General features: G+C 42.9%; 1 protein-coding gene across 2 annotated transcripts in view; it reads left to right on the top strand.

Annotated features, from left to right (window-relative positions):
- RIC1 (RIC1 homolog, RAB6A GEF complex partner 1) overlaps positions 1 to 19,473 on the top strand; it is a 141,619-nt gene that overhangs the window by 13,626 nt on the left and 108,520 nt on the right. For both annotated transcript variants that reach the window (XM_073669017.1, XM_073669014.1), the window contains exon 2: positions 11,837 to 11,944. In XM_073669017.1, the coding sequence (XP_073525118.1) occupies positions 11,837 to 11,944 (108 nt within the window). The remainder of the gene's footprint in view (positions 1 to 11,836; positions 11,945 to 19,473) is intronic.

Raw genomic sequence — 19,473 nt, 5'->3', positions numbered from 1 at the left:
ACGGAGGGGGATGAGAGATGCACGGAGGGGGATGAGAGATGCACGGGGGTGAGCTGCACATGGGGGGGTGAGAGATGCACATGGGGGGTTATGTTTACATAACTTTGTTGCCTTATGAAGGGCGGGGGGGGCCCCCAAAAATTTCTTGCACAGGGGCCCACTACAGTCTGTGTCCGCCCCTGGGATGAAGTAAATGCAGCTGAACAGCAGCTGTCAGGACAGCTGCCCTGTCCTGCTGCAGGGCGTGATGGGGCCTCAGTGATGCGGCTCCTGGCACAGCACATTATGTGGGGCTCCTGGCATAGCTCCTGGCGGGGACCTGGTCTACACTATATGATAAGTATGCACTAAACTCCAAATCCCTCCATTACCCCACCCCACCCCCTCCTTGCTGGGCCATGGAAAAATGATCTTGCTTCAAGCCGGTCCCTGGTGCAAAAAAGGTTGGGGACCACTGATGTAGAAGACTGTCATTGGGCTCATCAGTCTTGTCATCTATACTGGCATGAGCATGAGCATGCTTGGAAAACTTGTCTGTATATTCCCTTTTTATGTTTATAATAGTACTGTCAGCTTTATCTCCTGATTCCACAGTATCCATTTATGATTGGATTGTCGGTTAATTTCAATAGAAAACAATAAGGCTTGTTTCCATTTGGGAAATATGTTTGGCATAAGCACTAGACATATTCATCGTTGGCATTTAGTGTCCTTTTTGCATTTGCCAGGCTAGTATGTTTGTGGCTGGTACACTCAAGACTTCTCTGTCACTAAAGCGTCAGATGGCTGTTGAGCCTCATCACTGGTACACCATCACTACAGGTTACATCTTTAGGTAACAGTTTAATTTAAAAGTTAGGCTGTGTGCACACGTTGTGTTTTTGCAGTGTTTTTTAAGTGCAGATGTCACAAAACCTGAACGGATTCCTGATGCCAGCAAAGTGAATGCGAAGCCTGAAGTCTCATGCACACGTTGCTTATTTGTGACTTGCAGATTTGGTGCAGATATAATTCTGCAGGATGTCAATGCTTTCAGTGCTTTTGCTGCAGATTTCACCCGTACTAATGATTGGGAAGAAATATGCACCAAAAATGCAAGTTAAAAAATGCATTTTTTTTCCACTGCATTTTTCCTGCCAAGAAATGCAGAAAGGGTGCAGAAATTTCTGCACCAAATACTTAACATGTGCACATACCCTTAAAGGACTTTTCTATACAATAGTGTTACCCAATGTAAGGTGTTGAAACTTTGTGAGATACATTGTGTGTGATTTCATAAGTTCTCCAAATCTGTTTGTTGCTAGTGAATAGAAACATTCATTGTTTATACCTAGAGGCTGAAAACAGTCCTGACCCAGTCAAATGAAAGTGTCAGCGATAGGTATTGCAAAAGACAGCTGGGATTCACAGTAACAAGCCTTGCACCAGTGTGAGCAGTGCTTTGTAAAGACAGGTTTTTAGCCTCTGGATATAGTGTGTACTGACTCCCCCCAGAGAGATTAAAAGTGGTAAGCCTCTGAAACACAAACTATGGTGGATAATGTTACCAGTTTTTATTATCCAATGAATAAGCTATGTTTACGTAAAACAGTACACCCCTTTTTACACCTAAGGCAGCACACAGAAGGGAAAACTAAGGAAATCTGCATTTCCTTGTGTGAAAGCTTCAAACTATGTTCATATCTGCAGAAATTTACAAATCCTCTCATGCCATGTTAGTTCAGTAATAGCGGTACAATATTGCATGGCATTGCTTAAAGGGTAAGTTCACATGAGCATATAAAAAATCATTCCACTTCATCCAGAAAAGTGTAACGATTTTTTTCTCACTTGTCATCCTTGTGCTATCCTCATGCAGTCCGTTCTTTTTACATCAGCAGCTATTAAAAGGATTGCCCAGTACTCGGACAACCCATTCTCAATTCGCATGTTTGCCCCCAGTAAAATAATACTTTTGCTAATCTCTGTTGCTGCCACTGTTCCAGCTGTGTCAACACTGGCTCTCCCGGGGATCGCCTGACATTGTTACGTCACGCAATCCCTGCGGCCAATCAGCGGCTGCTTAACTTTGTCCGCATTCAGAAAAATCACATCATCTGGAGGAAGTCCAAAGTTCACTACTGAATCATTTGAAACTCAAAAAATGGCCTTTCCAAATAGCGCAAAAGATAACTGAAAAAACTCTACCCAAAAAATGTTTTGAAGCACTTTTTTTCCCTCAAAAAATACTGTGTGAAGATAGACTTAAAATATATTCCAAGTTTTTTTTTTTTTTTAAAAAGCAGATCCTGCTCAAGGTCCACATAAACACTTCATATACTCTTTGATGTAGTTTCACTTCAAAATCCCTGTCTGGTTTTGGCTTAAAAATACTGATGTAATACTGACCAAATACTTAATGTGTGCACATGGCCAAAATCAGAGTGTTGGAGGGAAAAACACTGAAGAAAATACATGTTTTTTGTTTTATTTTTAATGCATTTTTGCTTTCGTTTATTTTTCCCATCATTTGAATGGGTGAAAAATGCTGCAAAATCCTGGAAAGAAATGATATGCTACAAATTTGAAAAAAAAACAAAAAAAACATGCGCTTTGATTGTTCAAATCCACAAGGAAAAAATGAGCAGCATGTACGTGCATGTGATTTCAGAAATCCGTCACTCTGCCAGTACTATAACTGCAGCGTTTCTTAACCTTGAAACGCATGAAAAACGCAACATCTGAGCAAATCCTAAACGTACCCTTATTGTTATAAATGTAATACTGTATTATAAACCACAATGACCATGATGTGTGAACTGAGTCAAAGCATGGACGCTGACCAATTTCCTTCAGAAAAAAATGTTAGTTGCTGGAGTATATCTGTTTCTAACAATCTCCGTTTAAGGTAACTATCAAAAATTGGTTAACAAAACCCTTCAATTTTGTAAACCTGGAGTATAGTTCCGCACACTTCTTGGTTTTGTTTTTGAGCGATCGGTGAGGGTATCAGGGCTCGAATCCCCACATTTTTGCAATTAAAATGGCACTCATATATATATTTATGAAAGTTTAGCTACTCTTGAAAGCTAGACAAAAAAACATTCTTGCTTCTGCAGTGATTGGCAACTAGCTGTTTGAACTTGTGTATATCAAGTGGTATCTAATCTGTGATTATATGTAATACTCCCCTGAATTATTACTGAATTAAAATAGACACAATACATTTTTTAATCTATAAACAGATATTTTCTTAATTTTTTATAATGCAGATAATTAACATATTTGTCAGTTTACCAGTCTGGGCCAACAAATACTCTTTCTCGAGAATAAATAGTTGGAGTAGTAGACTGGTTGGCACAGAATCAACAATTACATCTTCATTTCCCCCCTGCAAAAGAAACAGGTACTAGGAGATGCTTTGCTTTTTCTTGTTTGGACTTGTGTTCGTCTGAGGCAGACTTTAGGAATAAGGTCCAGGGATTGACAGATTTTCCTGGAGTGCAGATAAGGAGAGATTAGCCATAATACCACTAATGTAAGTCATGTGGCTGCAGCAGACATGTGCAGTAGTCTTAATATCACTGCTGTAGCCTTGTTGGCAAGGGCCGGGGCAACATCGGAGGGGAACAGGGGTGAATAAGGCTCATTTTGCTATTTTTACAAAAGTCAAATCTACCAAGCCTGTAGACTCAAAAGGTAAAGATAGGGTAACCCCTTTTAACTTGCAGCTCAGGCAAGTAGTTTTGACTCAATAATCGTGTACAGAAAAAAAAAAAAACAAGAAAAAAATGTTTTACTATCTGGTATTAAAGGGGTTGTCCACTAATTTAGACACCCCCCCCCCCCCCCCATGTATCCCCTCGGGGCCCCTAAGACTTTTTGTAAATACCTTCTGTTGCAGATAATGCTTGTGAGCGGCGCTATCACTGGCTGCTCACAAGCATCACGTGACCCCCGGCTGCAGCCGGTGCTGACATCCGCTGACGTCACGACAAGTGCTGGCAGCAGCCGAGGGTCACGATCTTCCTGGTTCCACGGTGGATGCCAGGCTGTGGGCAAGGTTGCCCTCCCGCGTCACACCCGGCATCCACCGCGCGCTCAGCCTCTCCTCATTCATTGGGAAAGCGCGCGGTGGATGCTGAGTCGTAACCCAGCAGCCACCGCGGGGACCCCAGCGCTGAGTCACGCCTCACTTGTCGTGACGTCAGCACGGGGTCTTGTGATGCCTGTGAGCGGCCACCTATAGCGCCGCTCACAGGCATTATCTGCAACATAAGGTATTTGCAAAAAGTCTTAGGGGCCCCGGGGGGATACATTGGGGGGATAGTCTAAAGTAGTGCACAACTTCTTTAATTACTAAAAAAAAAAAAAAATGGGTGCCACATCCTCTTTAAAATAAATGCCTTTTGTACTTTTACGATTTCTACTACGATTAATGTTTTTATTTATTTTTAAAACTTTTTGTAGTCATCAAAGCAAAAGGTGGCTACTTTGAAGAACCTAGAATATAAGACATATTTTCAGTTGTTTCACACTTTTTTGTTACGTATATAATTCCACATGTGTTAATTCATAGTTTTGATGCCTTCAGTGTGAATGTACAATTTTCATAGTCATGAAAATACAGAAAAATCTTTAAATGAGAAGGTGTGTCCAAACTTTTGGTCTGTACTGTAATACTGTAAGGCGTAATGGTACGCCATACAGTGGGCCCCCATGTAAACACCGGTTGCACCTGTTGAGAGCAGGGCTGTGGAGTCGGTAAGCCAAACCTCCGACTCCTCAATTTCCATAACACCGACTTCAACGCCGACTCCGACTCCCTCATACATGGCTCACGTTTAAGCGATAAATTTACTGTAGTAAAACGGTAACATCAGGCTTTTAATCATTATTATGGTACAATAATCAAGCTATTTAGATAGAACATAAAATATATTTATTGGAATACAACTTTAGAGCAAAAAAACTTTTGCATATTTGCAATTTATTATACACTATGCAGTAAGTGGAAAAAAGCAGTTTTCAGCAAAAACGTACTGCATAACATTTGTGCAGTCTATGAATTTGTTCTGAGAAATATTATCGCCTCCATCAGATCTTCCTTCATAGATGACCTCAAATCTGACCTAATTATTTTAAGGCTAGAGAACAACCTCTCTACACTAACTTGGGTTGATGGCAAAGCCGTAACCACATGGGCAACATCTCTAACAATTTCAGGGTGTAAAGGAATTGCCTTGTGCACAGCCAGTTTTGAACTCTACTTCTTTGAGAGTAAGTGAAAAAATTTTTAATTCCACAATTGCCCCTTTTCCAGCACGTCTCTTCAAGATGGAATCAATTTTAGGGGTTCTGTCAGCAATAGCCAATTTCCTCACTTTGCTAATCAGAGTTGCAGCATGTCCCTCTTGCAGACTATCTCTTATTGCCAGCTGCAGCTTGTGCACAACACAGCGCATGTGATGACCAGGAGAGATGTGAAGCAGCTTCAACAAGATCATCTAATTATAAAGAATCATTTTGCTGTTATTCTGTAGTAATATCTGTTTGTTCCTCCGTTATGGGAACAGGACTGTGGCCTTCCATCTCCAACATACTGAATCTGAAATGTTCTTCTAGCTGTTGTTCACCTTCATTATTCTCATTCATCAGTTTAATTGTACTTATCATGTTTGAAGTATCATCAGTTATAATAGCAAGAACCTGTTGATTTTTGTTCTTAATCCTGCTTTCCTGTTTACTTCAGCAGTTCTGAGATGAGTGTAGGCATTCCTTCCCTATGTTTTATAACAAAGAGAAAAATGGAGCCTTTAATAGCTTAGAACGATTATTCAAATTTTATTGCATATAAAGATTAAAATCAGTAACAAAAAACACCCATATAACATTTATGCACAAAAATGTGATCAACACAGACCTCAAGCTGTGAGTAGCCAGTGGCGCCAATTACAATGTGGTATCATTAATAGTGACTATGCCACAAGGGCATTCCTATACATAGTACATACTGATAGTATCTAATGAGTCCATAAGAGCCAAAGGGAAGGTATAGTACCTAGTACATCTTGGTAGTTATCAATAGGCTCAAGGGAGAATACATATTAAATAATTGGACTCGTGAACATACCCAGCGGTTGGAGATGGACGCTAATGGGACTGTCAGCCTGGTGAGAAGATTCCCCACGTCCCCTACGCACGTTTCGCTTGTATAAATAACCGCTTCATCATGGGGGAATATGCACCTATACCTTCCAGGACCTTCTTATACCATGTGATGAGTCACATGGTGTAGCCTCAGCCAATGGGGAAATATGCACCTATACCTTCCCGGACCTTCTTATACCATGTGATGAGTCATATGGTGTAGCCTCAGCCAATGGGTGATGGTTCTAACGGCGCATGCGTGCCCACTCATCCGAGCTACCGCCCCCCCCCCCCCCCCCCCCACACACACACACAGGCGTCACGCACCGTGCGCATGCGTGGGAGTTGGGACGCGTCACAGTACTCCCGGTCATGAGCACAGCCCTGTGTGACACCACAAGGGACACCGCGCCGGACTAGAGGTGGACGCATGCGCACCGTATCACAGATGCCACAGGTGCGCAAGGGCACCACATAAATCCCACCCCTAAGAACAAATACAGCAAATAGATGTGCAAATACATATATATGTATTACAAACAATTTAGAGGTTCACACAAAGGATTCTCCTGGTGATTCATCCTATTAACGTAGATACATTGTCTTAACACAAGGAGCAGCAGTTTTCCTTAAGGTGATGGCCCCAAAGCAACTCTGTATTGGCTTTCAAAAGGAAGATCACTGTCAGGTAAGAATAGAGAAATAAACAATGAATGACAAATAACACGCAAAAAATAATAATAAAATATCATTATATTAATTAAAAAACAAGGAACAGAAAAAACCAACCAGGGGCGATAGGGATGCTTACAGGAAAGGCACAAAACTAACAGTCTCATTGAGACCATGCAATACCATTGAACCCAGGACTGTGATCCATCGAGTCTCCTTTTGGGCCAATATCTTTTTCAGGTTGCCTCCTCTAATGCCACCATGCACAACATCAATGCCCTTAATGGCCAAGGTATTCGCATTACAGTTGTAGAACTGTCTAAAATGTCGTGGCAGAGTTTTTAATATAGAGGGATCGGCCACTGTGCTGGCAGAAGCGATATCGCGAACATGTTCCCTAGTCCTCACCCTCAGCTCTCTGGACGTCAAGCCCACATACACCTTTGGGCAGCCACACGTGGCATAGTATACCACGTGGGTCGTGCCACAGGAAATATATTGGTTGATGTTAAATTGGCGCATTCCATCGACAGAGCTGAAGGTGGTGGCATGGGATAGCACATGCCGCACAGTGGCCACATGGAAAGCAGCCTTGTAGAGGGCGTCTAGCACCGAAAGGATTGGGGGTACGGGGAGCATGATGGCTCAGAGTTAAAATATCCTTGAGATTCTTCGAACGCCTTGGAGTCATTATTGGGGTGGCTCCAAGGCTTTCCGCCAAACAAGGTTCCATCATGAGGATCGGCCAATGTTTTTTCATGGCCGCCCTCATTCGTGGTTAAATGTGTAGATGAACCTGATCTTCTGATCAGATCCACGCCCACCCACTCTGGGTCGGAGTAATTGGCCACGAGTAGTATTTTTGGCCCTATTATATCCAACCCTCACATTCCTATGGCTATATCCCTTTTGGAGGAACCTATCCCTAAGATCACTGGCCTGCTTCTCAAACCGCTCATCCGTGGAGCATATCCGTCTCACTCGAAGGTACTGACCAACCGGGAGGGCCCTGATGGTAGCACTGTGATGAGCCGATGAGGCATGCAGAAGAGAGTTCACTGATGTTTCTTTTCTGAAGACGTCAGTCTGGAGAAAGGATGATTCACTTCCAGACTGACATCCAGAAAATCAATCTGTTTAGTGCTGTATTTATAAGTAAGTTTTTAATATTTAGCGAATTCTCATTCAAGCTGCCCATAAAATTGTTGAGCTCCCCCACAGTACCCTGCCCAAAAAAATAAAACATCATCAATATACCTCAGCCAGCCTTGCACATAGTCCACCGCCTGCATATCCCTGCCGCCGAAAATACCCCTCTCCCAATGGCCGAGGAATAGATTGGCTTACGAAGGCGCACAGGCCGCGCCCATGGCGGTTCCGCTTTTCTGAAGGTAAAAAGAGTCTTTAAAAACAAAAAAATTATGCATGAGTACAAATTGGAGGAGCTCAACTATCTGATCACACAGCGGGCCATCCCGGTTGCTCCCCCCAAGAAAGAAGCGGACATCTTCCAACCCATGTTTATGGTCAATACACGTATACAGAGACTCAATGTCTGCTGTTACAAGTACGATTCCTTCCCTATGTGTTTGTTTTTTTCCCCTTATCTGTAGAGGAGGAGCTTCACTACTTATCATGTACATAAACTGCAGCACAGATTCATCTCAGCTAACAGTCTAGACCCTTAGATCAGGCATAGGACAGACATTTATAGGACATTTCATAACTGTCCCAAATTCTTATGAAAAAATATTCCCCACCAACTGCCTTGAACTACTGTACCCAATTTATTATATATTTTAGGAGTCTGAGTCGGTCCATTTTATACCGACTCCACCAAAATGGACACAGACTCCGACTACACAGCCCTGGTTGAGAGTTCCCTTTGCTGCCATCCTAGTCCTCCATAGTCTTAGGTTCATCCTAGAAAATCTGTCTGATTATACCAATCACACTGTGACCAGAGTGTGATCCAATTTTCTCGAGTGGGAGAAGATGGGAAAAAAATTTCTCCCGTCTTTTCCATTTTTTTTCCCCCCACAGACTCTACAGACTCTTTGACTTGCATGGCTGAGTGGGATCCGAATGTCAGATGCAAATTGTGCATGCTGTGGTTTATTTCCTCGGACAGACTCTGTCCAAGTAAAAAATCGGACATGTCAACAGCCCCATAGAATAACATTGGTCCCAGTGCGATCCGATGTTTTGTCTGATTGCACTCGGACCGAAAATGCAGTTGTCTGCAAGAGGTCTTTTAGTGATTTACAACAAGCAATCAAACAATTGCAGGTTCACCTTCCTTAGGGGTTAAAAACAGAGTAAAAAAAAATACATGTTTTTTTTTAAATGATAATAAAATCTATACATTTTGGAACCTTCCACTCCCTCTTTCTTTTTTTAAAAATAAACAAAAATATCACCAGCATATTTGGTATTGCCATGTTTGTAAAAATCCAATCAAAGCATAGAATTAATTAAACAGTGGTAGAGTTGTGTTTTTTTTCTTTAACAATTTCATCGCGCTTATAATTTCTCTTTTTTACATCAGAACAATGTATGGTAAAGTGGTCATTCAAAATGTAAAATTCGTCCTACAAACACAAGTCCTCATAAAGCAATGGCAATGGAAAAATAAAAAAAAAGTTATGGCTCTTGGAAGAAGTAGAGGAAATAAAAGTGCAAACACTGAAGTTGGCCGTGGCAGAATAGGTTGTGCCAGGATAGGTTGGTCTCTGGCATTTCAATAGGTTGTGCCATAAGTGTTCTTCAGAGAACACTTATGGTTCTGGAGACAACACCGCATAAAGTTCTCCAAACACATGTGGGTTCCAACGGTGGGACCCTCTGATACTGGACATGAATCAAGAGGGTATACCATAAATGTCCCAGACGGACGCCCACTTTATAACCCCATACCTGTGTATATTTTCTGTCATGTAGACACCTGGGCATATTGTCAACCACAGAAGGAGGAGGAATGGAAGCAGCCCTCCTGAAGTTCAATGTGAACAGTCTCATTTCTCTGTAATGGATTTGGATGAATAAACCACTGTTCACATTGAACTTCAGGAGGGCTGCTGCCATTTCTTCATCTGTGGGGATATTGAAGTTGAGTCTACCCTCTTGAAGCTGGCTGCTTTATCTTGTATCACTGGAACGTTGTCCAAATATCACTCGGCAGTTTATACACACAGTAAAAATCATCTAATTTTGCATTGAGTGTAATCTTTTGTTACAAAAAAATGTATAAATTAAATTTTAATAACTAAAAGTTGAACTCGCAATTACACTCGGCACCTGCATTGATGTGCAGAGATGATCCATACCTCGTGTCTATGCTTACATAAGCTACATGAAATCATCAGAGCAGATGGGAGCAGAAATCTGGTTTTAGGCTAGAAATGTAATCAAAGTTACAATGTACCAAATACAAGGATTGCACAACTTGAAAAGTGAGTGTATACTCAATCATTCTGAGACTGACACATTTTGTTTTTCACACAATTTGCTGCTTCAGTGTTTTTAAATCTTTTAGTCAGATGTTTTTCTAGTTACTGAAGTACAGTTCTAAGCATTTCATAGACTTCTACACTTTTATTAACAAATACATCAAGTTTATATTAACTTGATTTTTACAGTGTTGTCTGTTATTTTTCAATGCTTATGTAATTTGCCTCGACATGTATAATATCAGCTTCTGGGCCAAATCCTGCGTAATGGCAAATCATTCTTGCCTAATCAGTGCTTGGAGTTCATCACACCTTTGGTTCTCAATGGGATTGAGATCTGGGGAGTTATCTGGTCATGGAGCCAAAATGTCAATGTTTTGTTCAGCGAGCCACTTTAGTTATCATTCTTTCCTTGTGATATTGTGCTCCATCATGCTGGAAAAAGCATTGTTCATCACCAAATTGTGCCTGGATTGTTGGGAGAAGTTGCACTTGGAGGATGTTTAAATACCATTCTTTATTCATGGCAATGTTCTTAGGATAAAATTGTGAGTGATCCCACTACATTTGATGAAAGCAACCCCACACATGAATGGTCTCAGGATGCTTTACAGTTGGGATGACACAGGACTCCTAGTAGTGGTCACCTTTTCTGCTCGACAGTCATTCTTCCAGATGTCCCAAACAGTCTGAAAGGGCTTCATCAAAGAAAATAACTGACTCAATCCTCTTCAGTCCAATTCCTGTACTACCTATGGAATGACACTCTAAGTTTTTAGAGTAGATCCGCTCAACCCCCCCTCAAAAACTGTGTAAACATAGCCTTAAAGGGGTTGGCCACATTCTCTTGTTAGTGCAGCTTTCCACACAAACTCACCAGCACTTCTGTCTCTAGACTGGACTCGTGGTACCACTCACCTTTTCTTCGCCAGGCAATCTTTCTTCCAGATCTTCCAAACAGTATGAAGGGGGCTTCATTAGAGAAAATAACTTTACACCGGTCCTCTGCAGTCCAACCCCTGTACTTCCTGCAACGTTTCTCCAGCCGGCTTCTCCCCACCACACTCCAGTTGTCTGACAGTTAAAGGAATTTGGGCAGGTAGAAGCCAGGGTCCTGCCTAGGATTAGTTACCCGAGACATAATCCCCAGCCAACTTTTCAAAGTATGTTTACTCTGAAATGCTACAGAGTAAGACATACCTGAATGAATGCAATGACAGGTTCCCTTTAAACACTATTAAGCTTTGTATTGTTTGACTGCTTGTGCCATCTGATTCTGGTTCTGAAAGCAGCCCCTTGGCAGCTAAGCTCTGGTAATGAGATGATACCTGATGCGATCCCAGTCTATACAGCAAAGCTTAAATAGTGAGTTGCAGAAAACTAGATGCATACATTTTCACTGCTCTAGCACTGGGGTAAAACAATGGGAATTATCTCAATCCATGACTAAAATTTTGTGCAAAATGTTTAAAAGAAAATCTGATTTAATTTCATTCTATGATTTTACTATTTTTTAAAAAACGGACCACATTGAGGTTTCGACTATCGCATGTTCCACCTTCTAATGGTGTTTTCTTCTGTTTCAGCCCAGTGTATTAATTGCCAGTTATAAGGAGTCGTCAAAGGCAGCGGCCCAGTTTGGAGCTTACAAACAGTCAGAATGGAAACCGGACAGCAGCGTCATTGTCGTTACAGTAAGTCTACCAGTAGTGTATGTAGAAAAGCTTATTAACAATGAATATTTAATACATTTTAAGGGGTTAATGTTGATTATGTCACTCAATGTGTATGAGATGAATGTATGCCACTTACTATTATATTCTCTTTTCTCTATACTTCTAAAGCTGTGCTCTGCTTGATAGGCAAGCCGTTTGTGATATCTGCTAGTCATTCCTGTCCATCGGATGGAGGGCATCTGACCAGACCCCTCATACAGCTTCCTTCATTTAAACACTTGTGCAGGTTCTTGAAGTTAAGAATTAAGCTCCGTGTTTGGAGGAGAGGATGTAAGACATGTTCAGTCACATGGCCCTCCATCAGCAGGTTGTGTTTTATTTTGGATGGGATCAGCTTGTAGAAGGAATAGAAGTCTGGCCGAAATAGAGGGCTTAGCTTCATAAACATAGAAATTGGTGCTGCCATAGAAAGGCCTGAGCAGCTTACCACTATTGTAAAATCTGAGAATGTGTCTACATGCCACATTTTTAGTTTATTGCTTTTCGTTTTGGGCATTGTTAGGCTAGTAGGGGGGGGGTGTACATATATCCTAAAAATGGCTGTAAAAAATTATAATGGAGGAGTAGCTGAACCTCTGCATTTTGTGGTTCTATGGAAGATTTCTGCAAGGCTCGATTTAGACACTATGACCCCAATTCATCAAAGTGTTTTTTTTTGTTTTGTTTTTGCCAGATTTCTCAGTTTCTCAATTTCTCGCTCTTAAGTTGTGTTAAAACTTTTGGCAGTTTCATGCCAAATATGTGAAAGTAGGTGAAGCACGGACAGGGAGAGGCGGAACCCACCCAACAAATTCTTCAAAAGTTACACCACTTTAGTGATGTAACTTAAGACAGAAATGTACTAGGCAAAATTCATTAAAGAGGTTGGCTACTATTATTTGTAACACCTGGCACCCCCACCAATCAACTGTTACTGGCGGTATCCAGAAATTCTCAGATGCTGCCGAACCACGGCAGTTCTGACATTTCCATAATTGTTTTTGTAGGTGATGCTGTGTTCCGGCAGCATTTGTGAACTTCGGGCCAGCACCAGTAACAGCTGATCACTTGCACACCCACCAATGAGATATTGATAGCTTATACTAAGGAAAGGCCATTGATGAAAATAAAAGTAGTGGCCAACCCCTTAAAGCCGCGTGTGCCTCTTAAAGTGAACCTGACAGCTGATAAATGCTATATACGATCCAGGGGCAGTGTGTTATCAAGCACTGGCTGTACGATCTCAGCCAAATATGTTTGACTCTGAAACACTGTGGCATTTCAGAGAAAGACCTACTTTAAAAGCGGTCGGGGGACTTCCTGTTCAAGTAGTCTCCAGCGTGGCTTGGTCTCCATCTGCTTCTCCCCGTCCACTGTCCTGTATTGACAGGTCTCTGCCTACCTGTGCATCTTAAGCCCACAAGCTCATCATTAAAGGTGTTCTGTTAGGAGGGTTTCACACTTCAAATTATTTATTTGTGCATGTTGCAATATCTTTACATGGCCAGTGCATTCCTCCTGTTTGCATTAATCTACAAATAGCTATTTAGCATAATTTGCATATCTGAAGCTTCTTTCACTACAGCTCTCTTCCCCTCTTGACTGACAGCTCCTTTGCCTGAAGTCGCACTGCATAGAGGCCCTCAGTAAAGCAGGATGAGGTGGTGCTGGCAGGGAATAGAGCTGGAGTGACAGATCTACAGCTTAATGAATTTCAAATCAACTGCTGATTACTCAGTAACAGAGAAACAGACGGGCCATGTAAACCTATAGCTGGACTAGTCTGTGAAAGACCTTCATACACATTTAAATAATTCCCTTTAAGAATGGCGTATAAAACCTTTTCACATGTTTTGTCGTGTTTTCTTTACTGTTTTTCACTGGGATGTTTTTTTTTATTTTGTTTTTTTTGAGGGATTGCACTTTTTTCTGTGCTATTTTATTTTTTCGCACAGCCTTCTCACTACGACCTGAAAACAAACAATTTTACATGTTGCAAACAATATTGATGCTATTAAAACACTTTAAATGCATAACATAGTAAAATATGCGGAAAAGGAGTATGGATAAAAAAACTGTAGTAGTAAGTCTGACGAATTGGTGCTACCGGGGTGATCAGATCCAGGGCAGTCTGTCTACCTCTGTTTGTGCACTGGTTTACTGTATATCTTCAGGCTGCACCACTGCACTCAGTGGAAACACCCTCTTAAAGTTGTTTTACTTTGGAGAGACCATCTATATTTGCCTGGTGGGAGGTCAGATCACTAGGGTGTTATGGCCTCTGCAATAATTATGTCTTTTTCCATTGAAGCGTCCATTTGGTATAGAAACAGCGATTGCAGAGCAAGAAAGACTGCACTATAAAAAGTGTGTAAATGGAGAGTGTGCTGAGAGAAGATCTAACCAGTAAATGTGTGATCATTGCTTGATTGCCACTTCTTATTAACATATCTATATGTTAGATATGTATTATTAGCTTTGTTGCTTTAAATGTCTAAAAAGTATATGTCTTTATTGCACACTTCGGGATGTTACTGTTTTCCACTTTGGAATGTAAAACGAATGGGCCCGATTCAAAGCTTTTACCCCAGTATTCTGGACTGAAAAGCTTTGAAAAGTCGCATAATTTTGTTGCACATGGAGGCTGCACTATCATTTTTCTGTCACCCACGACGGCACAACGAGAGAGGGGATCCGCCCTTCAAGGACAGGAAACCTTCAAGATCAAAAGGGCGATGCCTCTCTCCTCCTCAGTGGTTTCCTGTCCTTGATAGGGGACCTTCCTTCTCGTCGGCGGTGGCCAGATCATCTTGCCGGGGCCGGTCAGTTGTGGCAGGGCACAGTCTCTTCTGCGGCCGATCCCGTGGGTCCTGGAAGCGCCGCGGAGGGCGCCGACATGTGGTCTCCCCGTGTGCAGGCAGGGGTTTGCGGCACCTACACAGCATGGTAGCCGGCAAACCCCGCGTGCCAGATGTGACGTCACGGGGCGCAACCGGAAGTGACGAAACCGGAAGTCGCGCGCCGGGACCTCTGACACCCCCCCTCCCTCCCCCCCGGATGTAATTTTCGGGGGAGGTACCTTAAGCTGCGGGAATGCCTGACGGTGATCTCCGTGGCACAATGGGGGTACTTAAGGGTAGATCACCGGCTAGGCAGGGGCGCAGTGCACCATTATGGCCTCACAGCAGCCCTCCCCACCGCATCAGCAGCAAGAGCAGCAGTTCATGCTGCAGCTGCAGCAGCCCGAGGAGATGGAGCCGCCACAGCAGCCTCGGCGCCAGAGGCGCACCCAGGAGCAGCATCCACCGCAGAGCAGGAGCAGTGGACATTCTGGGACACGCAGCACCAAGGATTCAAGGTCCAGCCGGCATAGCTCCTGCAGGATCGATGATTCCGCAGTCTCCCGAGGAGAAGTGTCGGATACTTCCTGCCTTCCATTCCGGTACCCTCTTTTTATCTACTGGGTGGTGAGTGAGCTACGTGAAAGTCAACGTATTAATGTAGACTTTTCCTGTTTTGTCTCTCTTTCTCCCTCTCCTTCCTCCTTTATATGGTCAGGATGTCCCTAAAAAATGTACGGCGAAATCCAAGTATAGAGTATGTGCCCTGTGTGAACGGGGTTTGACTAAAGACTGGCCCAAAAAATTATGCCAGCCATGTATTGAGGAAACAATTTCGGAGGGAACCCCGGATTTTGCTTCAAATCTGAAAACCCTTATTAGGTCTGAGGTAGAAAAATTGCTAAAATCGTTTTCCCAGGCAAAAGAAGCATCCCAGACCCATAGAGCAAAAACCCCACCCACCCTTTCAGACTCTGAATCCGACGAGGGAAAGCTGGATGACTCCACTGACTCTTCCTCTTTGGATAGTGAGGCAGGCACAGGTCATTGTTTTCCCCTGGAAAGTGTGGATAGCTTAGTAAAAGCTGTCAGGTCCACAATGGGGTTAGTTGACCAGAAGGCAAAGAAATCGGTACAGGATATTATGTTCGGCACCTTGGATCGGAAAAAACATAGAGTTTTCCCGATTAATGATAACGTGCAGGGACTTATCAAAAAGGAGTGGGATAGGCCGGAGAAAAAGGGTCCCCTTCCATCCTCCTTCAAAAGGAAATATCCCTTTAATGAGGAAAGTACCGCTTCCTGGAATAAAGCCCCAAAGCTGGATGTTGCGGTGTCCAAAGCTTCTAGAAAATCTTCTCTCCTTTTTGAAGACACAGGGATGCTGAAGGTCCCACTGGACTGAAAGATAGATACCTTCCTTAAGGGTACTTGGGAGTCATCAGCAGGGACATTGAAACCAGCCATAGCAGCAACCTGTACGGCAAGATCCCTTATGGTTTGGTTAAACAGGTTAAGAACAACCAGTCACAGGACTCCATTCTGGCCTCTCTACCTGTATTGAAAGGAGCTGCGGCCTTCTTATCTGACGCCTCTGCGGATTCTGCCAGATTAGCAGCAAGATCTGCGGCCCTGTCTAATGCCTGCCGTAGAGCAGTCTGGCTGAAATGTTGCCCGGGGAAAATACAGACAAAAGGGAAATTATGTTCTCTTCCGTGTGAAGGAGATTTTCTTTTCGGTGCCTCTCTTGACACAATTCTGGAGAAATCAGATGACAACAAAAAAGGATTTCCTAATTCTTCCTTCTCAACTTTTTAAGCAGTCCTTGCGGAGGAAGAAATTTGGCCGCAGAAGGACATCCACAGAACAATCTAGATGGGAAGATCGTTCCAGGAAAGGGAAAGGGTTTTTGTTCTGCGGGCCCTCCCAGGATAGTCGCAAACCCCCAAAATGACACTCTGTCCCAGGTGGGAGGGAGGCTCTCTCTCTTCCTTCCAGCCTGGGAAAGGATCTCTTCCAGCAAGTGGATCCTCAATTTAATAAAATCAGGATTAAAACTGGAATTTCTGAGGAACCCACCAGAGAAATTTATTCCGACTACCTTAAGATCCTCTCTACTACACCGCGTGCAGAATTATTAGGCAAATGCGTATTTTGATCACTTTGATACTTTTTATACATATTGTCCTACTCCAAGCTACATAGGCTTGAGAGCCAACTACCAATTAAGTAAATCTGGTGATGTGCATCTCTGTAATGAGGAGGGGTGTTGACTAATGACATCAACACCCTATATAAGGTGTGCTTAATTATTAGGCAACTTCCTTTCCTTTTGCAAAATGGGTCAGAAGAGAGATTTGACGGGCTCTGAAAAGTCCAAAATTGTGAGATGTCTTGCAGAGGGATGCAGCAGTCTTGAAATTTCCAAACTTTTGAAGCGTGCTCACCAAACAATCAAGCGTTTCATGGCAAATAGCCAACAGGGTCGCAAGAAGCGTGTTGGCCAAAAAGGCGCAAAATAACTGCCCATGAATTGAAGAAAATCAAGCGTGAAGCTGCCAAGATGCCATTCGCCACCAGTTTTGCCATATTTCAGAGCTGCAACGTTACTGGCGTATCAAAAAGCACAAGGTGTGCGATAATCAGGGACATGGCCAATGTAAGGAAGGCTGAAAAACGACCACCTTTGAACAAGAAACATAAGATAAAACGTCAAGAATGGGACAAGAAATATCTTAAGACTGATTTTTCAAAGGTTTTATGGACTGATGAAATGAGAGTGACTCTTGATGGGCCAGATGGATGTGCCAGAGGCTGGATCTGTAAAGGGCAGAGAGCTCCACTTCGACTCAGACGCCAGCAAGGTGGAGGTGGGGTACTGTTTTGGGCTGGTATCATCAAAGATGAACTTGTGGGACCTTTTCGGGTTGAGGATGGAGTGAAGCTCAACTCTCAAACCTACTGCCAGTTTCTGGAAGACAACTTCTTCAAGCAGTGGTACAGGAAGAAGTCAATATCGTTCAAGAAAAACATGATTTTCATACAGGACAATGCTCCATCACATGCATCCAACTACTCCACAGCGTGGCTGGCTAGTAAAGGTCTAAAAGAAGAAAAAATAATGACATGGCCCCCTTGTTCACCTGATCTGAACCCCATAGAGAACCTGTGGTCCATCATAAAATGTGAGATCTACAGGGAGGGAAAACAGTACACCTCTCGGAACAGTGTCTGGGAGGCTGTGGTGGCTGCTGCACGCAATGTTGATCGAAAACAGATCAAGCAACTGACAGAATATATGGATAGAAGGCTGTTGAGTGTCATCATAAAGAAAGGTGGCTATATTGATCACTAAATTGTTTTGTTTTTGCATGTCAGAAATGTTTATTTCTAAATTTTGTGCACTGATATTGGTTTACCTGGTGAAAATAAACAAGTGAGAAGGGATTATATTTGGTTTTTATTAAGTTGCCTAATAATTCTGCACAGTAATAGTTACCTGCACAAACAGATATCCTCCTAAGATAGCCAAATCGAAAAAAAGCCCACTCCAACTTCCAAAAATATTAAGCTTGGATATTTATGAGTCTTTTGGGTTGATTGAGAACATAGTTGTTGATCAATAATAAAAATAATCCTCTAAAATACAACTTGCCTAATAATTCTGCACACAGTGTAGAACAACGGGCACTGGAGGAAGAGGTTCCAGGTCTCCTGCAAAAGCAACGTCTTGCTGGAGGTATCACCGCAAGAGGAAAGAAGAGGTTTCTATTCCCCCTTATTCCTTATAAAGAAGTCGGACAATTCATACAGAGTCATCCTCAACTTGAAAGGCCTGAACAAATTCCTGGACATTCCATCATTCAAGATGGAAACAATAAAATCAACGATAAGCCTTCTATTTCCCGGCAGCTACCTAGCAGTGTTGGACCTAAAGGATGCGTATTACCATGTGCCAATCCACCACGACTTTCAAAAATACCTCAGAGTAGCCGTAACTGTACAGGGAGTCGTCAAGCACTTCCAGTACAGAGCTCTTCCCTTCGGCCTAGCAGTGGCGCCCCGCATATTCACAAAAGTTATAGCGGAGGTTACGGCTCATCTCAGGGAGGAAAACAGATTGACCATTCCGTACCTGGAGGACTTCCTAATAGTGGGCAAAACTCACGATCACTGCCTGGCCCAAGTAGATCAGGTGTGCACCATCTTAAAAAACTTAGGATGATGTTTAAATCTAGAAAAATCAAAACTGACCCCGCATACAACTCAGATCTTTTTAGGCCTTACTCTCGATTCGGTTCGACAGGAATGCCGCCTGCCCGAGCAGAAAAGAGAGAAAATAAAAAATTTAGTTTAGACAGCCATAACAAACCCAGTAATGACTCTCAGGGGCCATGTCTCTGCTGGGGTCCCTCACCTCCTGCATCCCAGCAGTATGCTGGGCCCAATTTCATTCAAGAGAATTACAATGGGACGTCCTATAGAACGAAATCGTCCTCAGGGTGCATCTGGAGGGCAGACTGACACTCCCTCACAATGTAATTCAGTTACTGTATTGGTGGTTAAAGACAAATACGTTCCGGACAGGCGTCCCCTGGGTTCCCCAAATTACCAGAGTGATTGCTACGGACGCCAGCCCCAGGGGGTGGGGGGCGCACCTAGACAACC

This window comes from Phyllobates terribilis, unplaced genomic scaffold, assembly GCF_046119375.1.
Source record: "Phyllobates terribilis strain yellow unplaced genomic scaffold, ASM4611937v1 Scaffold_1__5_contigs__length_1240528914, whole genome shotgun sequence".
Lineage (NCBI taxonomy): Eukaryota > Metazoa > Chordata > Amphibia > Anura > Dendrobatidae > Phyllobates > Phyllobates terribilis.
The sequence above is the reverse complement of the archived record's forward strand: the minus strand, read 5'-3'. Positions and strand labels throughout refer to the sequence as shown.